Below are 13,806 nucleotides of genomic sequence, written 5' to 3'. Positions count from 1 at the left end.
GTAATTCAAACAAACGAACCATATTTTAGCCATCTTAGTGGCTACTTATACTCCTGACAGAACGAGACAAATATATAGAAATAAATAAATTATCTGTTTTTTATAATTGTATGTTTTTTATATTAATCTGTCTGTCTTTTCATTCAGAGTAATTTTCGGAAATGATAATCTTAATGGCTTTTAATGAAATTGTACAATTTAAAAAATGCAGTTTTTTGCAATTACACATTACCTACTCCAATTTGAAATTATAACTTATGATATAGCTGGTTCAAGCTAGTCATTAAATATAAAGGTGGGTCTTTTTTTTACAGATCTTTCTTATAGAGATATGGAAAAAGTCATACCACGAGCGTTACTCCCACCATTATCGAAGGAGTAAATATTATCTCCTATATACTTACTCCCTAAAACACCGCCTTTCACGATCATACTCCGCGGACAACCCTTCATCGTCGTTGATGATCGCCGACGGATCGCTGTAGACTGAAGACTCTTGATAGAACGAGTCCAGGTCTACGTAGTTTCCTTCCGAGGGCTCGTTGTCGAGGAGTTCGGCGAGCTGGGCCTTGAGCGCGGCGAAGGAGGGCCGCTGCGAGGGGTCGGCGTGCCAGCACGCGTGCATGGCGCGGTACAGCTGCGGCTTGCAGTGCGCCGGCCGCTCCAGCCGGTAGCCCTCCGTCACCGCCGACAGCACCTCGCGGCCCGACATCGCCGCGTACGGCGTCGAACCTGCAATTACCAGTTACAGTTAAAGATTTGGAGGAAGATTCTGGAGTCAAGATTACTGAACACAAGATTTGAAAAAGAAGAAAATATGAGAATGAATAAGGTTCATGGACTTTGAAGATTCGGACATCTGAAGAGTAGTGCTGCAAATAAAGTTTACTGGTGTTCCGAAACGGATTTTAATCGTAATCATACTGAGTGAGTTTATCCACTGACCTAAAGTAACAATCTCCCACAGCAGAATGCCGAAGGCCCACACGTCGGTGTGGTGGCTGTAGACGTTGTAGAGCAGCGCCTCGGGCGCCATCCAGCGCACGGGCAGCGCCGAGCGCGCGGCGCGGGCCGCGGCGCCGGCGGCTCGCGACATGCCGAAGTCCGCGATCTTGCACAGCTTGTTGTGGTCCACCAGCACGTTGCGCGCTGCCAGGTCGCGGTGCACGATCTTAAATTTAAAATTATTTACTCAGGACATCACTTACTAACGTCAAAAATTTACTTAAAACTAAGCCACCGCCGACTTCCAAATAGCAGGTAAAGAAAGCGACGCAACAAACTTCACCACAGCCTTTTCGCCCAACGGGAAAATGTTATGAGCTAACTGTTGCAAGTCAATAATCTCTCAGCTATAGGGATATCATTCATCGTGTCTTAGGATAAAATAGAGATGTCCTTTATTAAATTTTAACCAGACTTTACAAAAATCGTATCATATAATTAATTCGTTGCTTTTTTTCAAAGATGCTCCAACACAAACTGTTGTGGCATAGTGAACCTAAGTGCGCTCCCGAAATTTAAGGCATCGCTTTGTTCTATCCTGACACAAACATTTATCTGCAGACACTAACACAGAAACGCGTACAATACACTCATAAGGTATGGGACTTATGATATAAGTTTAATGCTCTGTCAATTAGTTTGTTGTGCATTTGTGCATTTATTTATTTAAATATCTCGGACCCCTTTGGAAGCGATGTAGTCCATGCCCCTAGCGACGCAGTAGGCGAAGACGGTGAGGTCGCGGGAGGTGAGCGCGCCGCTGCCGCTGAAGCGGTCGGGCCGCGAGCGGCGCTCACGCAGGTACGTCAGCAGTTTGCCGCACATCACGTACTCCATTATTAGGAGATAGGGCTCTACAAACATAATACATCATTATATTTTTTTCTTAATCTTAACCTGACTTCAATAACACTCTTCACGTTTCAAGCTCACATACATTATGCTTTAGAATATAAAGTGAAATCTTGAAATCTTCATCTAATCAATTATAAAGTGGCCAGTGAGATGATTGGACAAGAACTTTATCCGGAGTACCGGAACTACTCAACCAATTTCCGAAATTCAACAGTAAGAAGCTACATTATTCCTATGGGGTACTTCGTTCCCATAGGAGAAAAGCCCATCCGCAGGTATTTTTCAATAAAAACATTTAACAAACCTTGTTCTGTACAGCATGCCAAAATGGTAACCACATTGGGATGGGTTCCGATTTTTTGCATGATGTAGATCTCGTGCAGAAGCTCCTGTTTCTCCTTCTGAGATGCGGTTTCCTTAATCGTCTTGACGGCTACCAGACGCGTCAAACCATCGTGCCCGTTTAAATCATCTGCTTCAGCTTTCCATACCTATAAATAGCGAAATGGAAATTACGGAAATCCAGGCACGAAATAAATTATTTATGGAATATTAAGTATTTCTTTTTTATTGTAAACATGTAATTGTTAACATAATTCGGTTATTTCAAAATATGTAATCTTGGGAACGCGAGACTCACAAAATAATTTACCTGGCCAAAGTTTCCTTGACCCAGCAACGTCTGCAGCCTTAGCTTATTTCTTGGAAATTCCCATTTTTGGTCAGGTTTGGTCGGCGGTGGCATTGGTGGTCGTGCGACCGGTGTAATCGGGGACTCTTTCTTGATCTCACCATCGTCGAAGTATCCCTCGTACTCCGTATCAATTTCTTTGGTTTTCTTATTAAGAACGTTTCTTAAAACAAAAGCTATAATAGCTCCAACAGGCAGGAATCCCAACCCGGCCAACACATATGATGCAGTGTAATTCTTTTCAGCTTCTATGACTACTTCTTCGTTCTTTGTTACAGTACCTTCTTCCTCGCTATCCTTAGTTACATTTGCAGAAGTATTATTTGATTCACTAATATTAGTTGAAGGTGCGCTTGTTGCAACCAATACAGGTTTTGATTTAGACTGTGATGAAGTTTTGGAAGTTACTACGAATGGTTTAAATGTTGAAACACTTTGAGTTACATCAGAATGTATTGCTTCTGTTGTTACTGGAGGAATATTGCTAGAAGTTCCTTGTGTAGGTAATGTAATTGGCGATTCGCTCGATATATAAAATGAAGATGGTGGCTCTGGAGTAGTTGTTGTAGATGTGGTGGATGTAGTGGTTGGACGTCGCCTTCGTAGTATATTTTTCGGCCTTACTGTACTACCATTCGCCAAAGTCTCATAAACATTTTGTCGTAATAAACTAGCCAATCTTTCGGATATACGAGAAGTTGTTGGCATTTCACTGGTGGGAGGATTAGATGGTTGTAAAACTATGGGTGAAGAACTTGGATTTGAGTTCATACTGCTTTCTGTAGTTGTAGTTCTTATTCTAATTCTGTGCTTGTATGGTCTATAAGTCGAGGAAGTCACTGTTGATGTCTCCGTCTCATTTAAAAGAATTGCTTTAGGAATAGTACTATTAAGTTCATATTCTTTTACTTCTGGAATAGTACTATTATCTACATCCAATCCATCAGTAATATTTTTGGCTTTCATAGAGGACGTTATAGAAACAGAGGTAACCACGGCTGTATAAACAGATGTTGATGTTTTTTCTGTAGTAGTATTAACAAGAGTCGGTACAATGTTTTCAGCTGTGGAGGAAGCTGTGACTCGAGTAGGCCTTCTGCGCAAATTAAAGTAACTTCTTGTGTAATTTCTTGGAACAGAAGTAATATTAAACTTATAAGGATTATCCTTCACAGTTGTAGTAGAATTCGTTTTATTTGTGATATTTAAAGATTCTTTATTCGTACTAGTAACATTTGTTTGATTATTCTCTTTATTTTTATCTACAGTAATTGGGGTGACATTAAAAATGATTTGCTCAGTAACATTAAGTTGTGCAATAGTTGGTGACTTAGTAGTAGCTGGCGTAGAACTAGAGTATTTCCTATATGCATTTACTAAACCTACATGACGCGCAGGGGCAGGTCCTTTTACAGTGTTCCTTATTTTATTTTTTTCTATGGTATTTTTAACAACAGATACATCCATTTCTTCATTAACTTCTTCTTCATCTACACTTGTATTCTTGTATTTTTCTGTCGCTGAATATCTAGAATTGAATTTTCTTTTTTCTAATGGAGCTGCTATGAAATTAACTGATTTTGTGGAAGCTGATAATGAAGGAGAGTTTGTTAAATTATCGCTGACCTGACCTCCAAGTTTCTGTCCAAAGTAAATAAATGGCGCCATCTCCTCTACAGTTAACTCTGATTCTAGATGTCTAAAATGATTAATTATTTCATCAGACATAAATACCGTGTTATTTTCTTTTTCTTTTTCATTCTCAATGTTCACTAATTGCGTACTTTTAGAGTCTGTACTATTAGCAATAGTGTTTGTTTCTGATTTATCTTCATTGCTTTCTTTTTGTTGTTCTTTTTCTTTTTGTAATTCTTCTGTTATATTTGGATTCGTGGTATTCATGGGTAAAGTTGTAGATTCAATTTTAACTGTGGTATTTTGTTTTATATCGTTAACAATTGTAGTTGTCGTTTTATTTAAGACTGGACTTTGAGTGACGTTTTCTGTGTCAGAATAATTAAGCAAATATAGGCCATGATTTGATTCATCCACTTGAAACTCTTCCTCTGGGTCTAACTCTACTTCTTTATCTAATCCTTCTAATTTTTCAGGTGGGACGTAGACTACTGAACTGTCTGTCATTCTATCAGGAGTGTTTTTATTAGCATTTAAGTGGTCTCGTCTTTTATTGTCGAATGCTAGCCTACTCCTGTTTTCCTGAAAGGACTTGGGCACAAAGATGTGTGGCCTGACATCTTGTCTGTCTTTGTCAGCAGAATATAGTTTATTTGGAGGAGTCGCTTCAAACGTCAATCTTTTCACAGTCACGTTGTTTGCATCTCGAATTTCTATCTTTGCGAAGGTTGTGTTGCCCCTGAAAACGATGAAGAATAAACATGAATACAGTAAACAGTAACAAAGAAAATAATGATTGAAACTAGTATTATGCCGTTCCAATTAATCTATTATATCAGCTACTTATGTGGTTCTGTGGTACGTATCTGGCATGGTAGGGACCAACACTGTTCAAATGAGTTTCTTTCGGCATTTCTTCTCAGCAGTGGTCGTTCCGAAATGCCAGTAGTTTGTAGCTTGTGAGAAATAACTAGAAATATAAAAATTGACGAGAAAAAGTGCCTGTGAAGGTCTAATTTCTGAATAAATGATTTGAATTTGAAAGTGCTGTTCCCATAGGGAAAATACGAGAAACATTGCCTATATATATTTATAAACTTCGAACAGCAAACTTCATCCGACTAATATCGAAATAATTGGTTGTTACTGACCTGAAGATATAATCTATCTCCATAATAAATTTCAAAAAAGGGTTCTTTAGTTTTTGGGTTTATTCGTTTTAAACAAAAATAGAATTAAAGATCAAAGCAAAAAATTTTTTTTCTCTCTTTATAATATCTATGGATACCTATGGAAAAACGTGAGTTTTACAGACCACATTTCATGAAACATGGATTTCCTACAAAGCTACATACGAATGATTTATTAAAATGAGAAAAAATAAAAAAGGTACGTACTTCCTAGCAGCTTGAGCCAGCGCTGGGAGCGCGCTCAGTATGGCAGCATGTCCGCTCTTTAGCTGTTTTCTCCTGGCAGCCAGCACAGACAGTAGGTGCGAGTCGCGGGCGGTGCTCGTGTTGCTGGCCGGGGACGCGCGGCGGACTCCTGAAAATAGAGATTGTCTTTTGAGAAATGCGATTACGTATAGTTGTCTGTAGAGAGACAAAGACATTTTATAATGCCACCGCAGGCATGTGGCAAAATCCCTAGGTCATAAAGTAGCCTGGCTGTGGTGACTAGATCTCATCTGGTGGGAACTAGTCAAGCCAAAGCCTGCAAGACTTACGTGAACAAAAGTGACTTGAAAGATCGTAACAAAGATTCAAGTTTTTTTTAACAGCTCAGCGTGATCTAAGTACTGATGTGTATCAATATTGAAATGAAACTATAGAAACCCCATCATTACCCCGTCATCGCATCAGTTTCAATCGAATGCACTATTATTAAATTTCTCAAGTCTCGCGCAGTAACCGCTGATGACCAGCCATCATTGCATGTAATGGAGTAGCTCCGACCTTCACCCACTAACTAAAACAATACATCGCCATAGATTAAAGTTACAAAGGCGTTTGTTGTTATATTAACAATCCGAAACGTAGTTGGGGATTTGCTGTTGATTTAAAATATCAATCTGTAGAAAGTGTCAAAAAACAGGCTTACCTAAAAATATTAACGCTATTGAAAAGGATAAGTAAAGTAAATAAAACATTTTTACACATATTATTTATTTTTTGTAACTATTATGCATTATTTTTTTCACTTGTCGCACAGAGAGCACCGTTATGAATAAATCTCATGGAATAAAATTAAAAAAATTAAAATTAATATTATTATATATACATTGAGATTTTCTTTTAAGCAAAAATATGCTTGCGTTAGAAAACCTCGCTCTTTTTCTCATTAACCTAATACAATATCAACATAAAATACAAATACAAAATTTATTACAAAGTTATTCTTGTTTCTCAAACATGTAACAAAATCAAATAAGAAAATACAAATTTAAACTATTACTTAGTTCACATCAGCCCTACGAACATATCTTGGGTTCAGTGACCACTATGAATTAGTGGCCACCACTGATTAACATCTTTATTAATTACTGGACCGGTGTACCATACCTTCTATCTCATCATAACCTTTAGTTTGTAGCCAATCAGTAACAATGGATTTACAGGAGTACGAAGTTTGAGTATATATGCCCACATCTCTATCTATCAGGTTATATAAATGGGATGATTGATTCAGAAACTGTCTCTTAGCAAATACAGAATTTACTCGGGCCGCGGGGGCAGCGTTGATTAATCTCCTTCTTCCCGACAACCTAGCAGGATCGTAGAGTACAAGTTTATGCTTTTTCAATACAGTCAGAAGGATGTAAAGCTTTCTAACAGACAGAACCTGCGCTTCGGAGTATAAGATATCAGTGGAAAATCTGAATGGTTTAAAAAGCATCACCCTTAACGCGCTCGTTCTAATTCAATGAATTTTGTTTTAATAGCCCCACACCAGATTATCAGGCAGTAGGACAGAATCGATTGAGTAAGAGTTCTATTCATAATAAGCTCAATATGTATAAACCAAGACAGTCTCTGATCCAACATAATTCCGAGATATTTCACATGTTTTACTTTTACCAAGCCAGTGCATGAACATTCAGATATAGGATCATCACAAGTATAAAATAGCAACCTTCTGTCCTTAATGTCATAGTCCAGTTTTGCATGTCACTGACTGATTTGCATGGCACTAATGATAAGTTGCTAGCAGTATCTCGGTTGAGTCGCAATGCAATCAGAGTAGCGGACGCACTCACAATCTTGAGGGCTCATTAGGCTACTGACTGATATCTGTTAGTGTTTAATTGGTCTATTAAAAAGGTATTATACTATTTATATTATAAATTAATGTGACGTATTTTATACCTTTGACAAAATATACGTCATCTTTAATTTACAGTAGCGGTGGGTGGGCAAAGGATGTAACTTTTCATATTCAAAACATTATATTTGCTTTTTAAAGTAACTAATTTACGAAACACATCAAAATCCCACAATTAATTATCACCTCTGTTTTTTTTATCAAATAATAATTTTAAATGCAATCTACTCTATACAAGCTCTTTTGAGGACATTAATTAGGTAGAAAACTTTACTTTTTACGTCAACAATAAAATAAACTCGAAAAAGAAATTGTTTTCTCATGTCTTGTTTTGATATCATAATATATTTGATATCATAAGCCAAGGGAATAAGGGAAATAGGTAATTAATTTAAGCTTTATTTTAAAAGTTTAAACTAATGCCTTATGTCCGTTAAGGTTCCAGCCATTTTGTACTCATGATGATGGCTGAGGGCTGATCTATTTGCCGTATAGGTATACATTTTTATACATTATGAGTGCTCGTATACTGCGTTGTGTAAAATTATGTTCTCAATTTGTCATTTTGAGAATAAACTTTCTACAACATTAAACTCTTAAAATCCTTTTGGTATTTTCGTTAATGCTTTCATAACTGCTATTGGGCAAGCGTGTGTTCAATGAATCCATACAGTCCAAAAGTGAAATGACGAGAGCACAGATGAGAGTTCCAAGCCTAGGTATTAATTTAACGTAAAAGACATAATTTCATGGCCATTCCGACTCGACAAGAAGATTTTAGTTTGAAAGATTTTAAGCCTTTGTGCATTTTTTTCTATATATCGTATTTATATACAATGAATGATTTGTAGATATCTTCAATTAAATAGTGGTATACTTGATATGTAACGCCGTATCCGACCGAAAGCTTCAGCCGATTTATTAGAATTATTGCCAGAACCGTAACTACAACTAAATTCGAATAAAAACTGGATTTTAAGACCGAAACGGAATAGTCGGACACTAAAGTACTCGAATACTCGTAATGTTACTAGACGAATTATTTTATAAAATGCCAGCTCTGGTCCCTCATCACCTTATGCTGATTGGACACAAACCGCACTCCGTTATGCGATGTTGCGTCACAGCACCGCGGCGCACCGTGACGAATTCTAGGACCGTTAGAGCTTCGAGCCAGGCCCCATTGCTAACTTGCGTCGTGTCGTTCCGTTGTGTTACGTTGTTTTCCATATGATTTGTTATAAACGTGCGTCGACGTACGTCGAATCTTCATACGATTTCTGTGTTGTTCGTCGACGGATGTCAAAACAAGAGAACATTACTGGGCGGCACGATATATCGTAGTAATGCGGCCTGCGTCAGGACTTGTCTTCCGACTAATAATTGTATCTGTGGATAATTCTATCACTAGAGAATGTTTGCCAACACTTCATTGTACGTGAATTGATTGAAGAAATACTTCCTCGTCTTTAAATTAAAAGTCGATACACAGTGTGGACCCTTGACTTTTGCCCATTTATTTTATTGATAAGAAATATGTCAAAGATTGCTCAAGAAAAGACAAAATAATAGTTAAAGTTGATGACGACACTGATTGGCTAACGCGTAAAGGGCATTTCTATTTACACATACGTTAATATTTTCCCATAGATTTCGATAAAATTTGTATGTTAACAATAATAACTAATTTGACAATGGTTTATCTTGCAAAAGTTTCGGATATCGCGATATATAGAATAGAAAACACAAGGGCATCAGTTGCAATAAACACTTTTGTAAAAATAACGCAACACTCAAATAATTTAACACTTTACCTCGACGAATACAAAAACACAAGAATACTGAAAACATAATTCGGTAACTCCATGACATAGATTGATAGTTTGTAGGATTAAATTTGCTCATATTTATATACCGAAAGTACCGGGCCATTGATAAAAATTTCGCATTTATAATATTAGTTGGGATTATAATTGCAAGATAACTACAATATACTTATTATATATATCGAATTAAGAAAAGTAAATTAAAACAACAATTGACCTTGAATATAACAAAAGCAGATTGCAAACCGTGTTTAATTACTAATAATTAATGTTCCTAATCCGATGGACACTTTCAACGACCACACTTATAACACCTCTAATTAATCTGGACTTAATTATAGATTTTAATTATTGTGCCAAGGTTTCTGTGTCTTCGAGAATCAATTTAATTTATATAATGAATTGTTTTAATTACAGGTTTGTATCGTCATTATTGTCATAATAGTGACAGAAATCGTTTAATTGTATTTGGTTGGATCATTGCGAAACCAGATGTATTTTTGATATTTTGATGCCAGCTTACTGAATTAACTGCAGCATGATATACAGTAGCAGCTAGCTTAAAAAAACTTGTTATTTTATAAGTAGACTATTTTTAGAGATATTTTTACCCGAGCGACGCCGGGACGGGCCGCTGCCCGTCCCGGCGTCGCTCGTGTAAAAATATAATAAATTATACACCCAAACCTTTCTCAGGAATTACTTTATTTATTTATTTATTTATTTAGGTATAAGTAACATTAAGTTATGTGCTAGCATGCAACCCAATTACAGGTGAACACAACTCTCAAGTAAACACGCGAGTGTTAGTTATTATTTTGATTACAATAATATTACAAGATTTAGTAACTATTACACTATCTATTGGTGAAACAGACAGACGGCATACCAAACATGTGAAATATATTTACTAAAATACTTACCAAATGTTTGTGTGGATTTAAATGAGATATTTTGCACAATTTTCATGTGCAACGTCTCGTCAGCAACATCAATTTTCGAGAGAACGAAATTCCGCAACAAACAGAGGGTTTAGTTTGGCACATATTGAATGTGGGTTGATAGAATAGATTTACATTTACGTACTCAATTAAACGTTTTCGAAATCCAGTGCTATTTGTTCGTGCATATTATTTCTTCCTAAATTCCGTTTCAATTTTCCAACAACAAATCCCGAAGTTCCCACCGCGTGCCAGCTCCACAGCAAATCAAAGTCGAACCAATAGAATTGAATTGTGCAACATTCTGCGATGTCGGGCTGTGAAGGGCCCGTGGCCGACGCAAATCACAACATTTAGCCGATTTACCAAGTGAAGGTACGTTAATGAAAACTGAAAGTAACTTAAGTTAACCTCAACGGTGCAGAGCCGTGAGATGTCAATAATATTCATGTAATATGATTATAAATTGATTAATCCTGGTTTGAATATAAATCTTTTAAAAAATCACCACTGTATAATTATCCAATGCTACCAGTAAACCAAACGATAATGAATAGCATGATTACTGCTTGTCAGCCGTTGTGTCGCGACAGTGTTTCTATAAAGACGAACTCCGTGGCGTAGTGATCGCCACGCTCTACCTCTATCTGAACGTCCTGGATTCGATTCCCAGCTCGAGTTAATTTTGTACTTGTGACCACAATATTCGTCTGCGATTCTGAGTGTCACAAAAGCTAGCAAAAGCTTTTGTGTTTCGCAATCGGAAACGCATGCGTACGATACAATTAGACTCTCGTTATTTTTCATCATAGGAAATCAAGCTCATGTACCTGATACGTCTGATAATAATTCGATAAATAAGAATGATGATATAATATCACCAAATCTTTAAATATACATACGCCGAAATAAATAATATATTCTGGAAAACTAGAAATATATTCTAAACAGTTTAGGCAACCATAAAATTACACTATAACTTTCCCACGCTGTGTCGCTCCACATTAGACTGCGAATGAAATCGGTTGCCCCATGCACTTGTGCATCGGCTGCAGTCCGGCGGCGTGACGCAACCGGGCTGCATTCGCGAAGGGCTCGCTGGGAAAACGTTTCGTAACTGCCGAGTACAGTCTTATTACAAATAAATGGACAACACTCAACGACCTAATGGATGTTTATATGTATATGTTATACAATATAGTATCGTTGGATTAGTATCCCGTACAAGGCTCGAACCTACTTTGAGGTTAACTCAATCAAAATGTGTGATTTATCCACATTTATTTATTTAAAATACGCAATGGCTCTGATGGGAACACAAACATAAAATACTCGTGAAAAATAACGACTGACAGATAAATCTTTCAAAACTGTAGACAAATATGCTCGAACCAGGAATCGAACACACCCTTAAGGGTTTGGTGTGGTGACTATTAAAACGTTGAAGTTGTAAATTCAATTAACGAGACGGTAAAAGCGGTGAATTTGAAATTTCAGATTAGTTTAATATATCGGCGACTGTACGAGCTTCGAGAGTATCGATTTATGTTCCAATAGTATCGTAAACTTGGCTGGAAGCGGCTAATCGCGTGTCAATCGTGTCTCTTGTTTGTAATAGATCAAGTAAATATGGATCTTCCTAATGAAATAAAAAAAATACCTTATAAATGAAGAACTGGGTAAGAGCAACTTGTATAATGTTTTAGCTAAACTTTAAGCCAAAGGTGAGTAAAGTACCCACTGCTTACTTTAATCGCGTCCATTATGACATGCCAGTATACTATTCCCACCACATTATCGCATAGGATAGTATAAATAATAACTATATCGTATCAGAAAGCACCTAATTCAACCGATGAATACCACAGATTGAGACAGACAAAACCGCTAGTAATTCAGGAAATGTCAGCTGAATCCAGGGCGAGCATTGTATGGCTTTGCCCAACTGCGAACAATGATAGTCATGTTTTTGCCAAACCTCGGAGGCTGGGAAAACGTGTGAGAACCAAGTGTGAACAATTAGGGCTTTTTGCTGATTCGGGAAGTCTAGATATCGATTTCTTAATGTTCGATGCGAACAGAATTGATGAAACGTTGATAGATTTGAGCTAATGGATAGTGTTTCTTTGAGTTGGTATCGAAAACGAAAGTTAAAATTAAAATACACTTAAGATATTTACATATATCCTTACATATCATAAGAAGACATGACCTGACAAATTAAAAAGAAAAGGATTTTTGTACGGGTTTCACCAATAAGATTATGTGTTATTCCTGAGGAAGGTTTAGTAGTGATTTGTTATGGTTTGGCCCGAGCGAAGTCGGGATGGGCCGCTAGTTGTCAAATAAATATAGCAATGGTAAATCAATGAAGCGGTGGTGGTGTAATGGTTAAGATCCTACTCGTGCCACATGAGTTTGTATACAAATCTGACTCATATATAGTAGTTTTCATCGACCACCACTTGCTTCCGGTGAAGGGAAACAATATGAGGAAACCTAACGGTTGATTATTATTAACTTGTGTGTGAAATGGAGAAGGCAATGGCAAACCACTCCATGAATAATGCCAAGAAAGTTGTTGTGTGTTTCATTCCACGTAATGACCACGGCCCTTAGCCATGAGGAATACGACTATGAAGACAAATCAATCCTTGCCATTGCTTGGAATTATGTTGAATTGATTAATTCAACGGAATAACACATAAATGGCTAAATTTCGACCTTTAAGAGTCTCGTAATTTTTTTACGTTTTGTGTTATCTCTCCTTTCCCTATAAGATCGACTATGGCATGCACAGTAAATTAATGTGAAAAGTAATGCAATGCTGACTATACAAGGGGTCTCCAATTAGCGGGACATCATGGAGCTTGCTGTATAGCGGTCTCGGCACGTGCGGGATTATGGCAATCTTACGTGCTCGGAATCTATGCCACTATCGGCTGCACAGAACAAGGCAATAACCTTTTAAAGGATGCGTTGTAGATAATAGCTGCAATTAATTCATTGAGTCACGCCATCATTATGTGCAATGTGCAGCCAGTACTATGGTGCCCGGACAATTGTTACGCACGGTACACCGTTGCAAAGGCATGGGAAAGGATCGATAAACTATTTATCGATAACTAATACACTTTCATAAACAAGAGTAAAACCATTTCGAATGTCAAACGGGATTCCATACGTGAATCACATAACCAGTAAATCATATTTAACTAACAATTCATGTAAGGTAGGTATGTATAAAATTTTATTTGGTTGTTTTCTATCCATGCTTCACCGCTTCACGAGTGGTTATATAACACGAAATGTATTCTTTACGCACTCGTATGAACCCATTTGGAACAATACCGTTATGTTTTTAATAATCGCAAGACTTTAGCTTTGAGCGTATTTCTCAAAGCTAAAGTCTTGCAAAATCTCAAAGCTAAAGTAGGCATGTCCAAACTCTACAGAGTGACAAAAAATATCATTACCTTTGAAACGTATTTTAGAATTTATTGGATAGTATAAGATCATGATGATTGTTCAT

The 13,806-nt window shown here is 37.1% G+C and overlaps 1 protein-coding gene across 1 annotated transcript in view; it reads right to left on the bottom strand.

The window, feature by feature from the left end:
• The window catches only part of LOC128670563 (dual specificity protein kinase splB-like), a 104,255-nt gene that overhangs the window by 1,582 nt on the left and 88,867 nt on the right, over positions 1–13,806 (bottom strand). Inside the window, exons 2-7 of the mRNA XM_053746325.1 lie at positions 5,584–5,731; positions 2,513–4,925; positions 2,165–2,351; positions 1,687–1,859; positions 946–1,171; positions 405–732 (exon numbers count right to left, since the gene is read on the bottom strand). Of these exons, the coding sequence (XP_053602300.1) occupies positions 405–732; positions 946–1,171; positions 1,687–1,859; positions 2,165–2,351; positions 2,513–4,925; positions 5,584–5,731 (3,475 nt within the window). The remainder of the gene's footprint in view (positions 1–404; positions 733–945; positions 1,172–1,686; positions 1,860–2,164; positions 2,352–2,512; positions 4,926–5,583; positions 5,732–13,806) is intronic.

This window comes from Plodia interpunctella, chromosome 6, assembly GCF_027563975.2.
Source record: "Plodia interpunctella isolate USDA-ARS_2022_Savannah chromosome 6, ilPloInte3.2, whole genome shotgun sequence".
Classification (NCBI taxonomy): domain Eukaryota; kingdom Metazoa; phylum Arthropoda; class Insecta; order Lepidoptera; family Pyralidae; genus Plodia; species Plodia interpunctella.
This window is presented reverse-complemented; position numbering and strand designations above follow the sequence as displayed.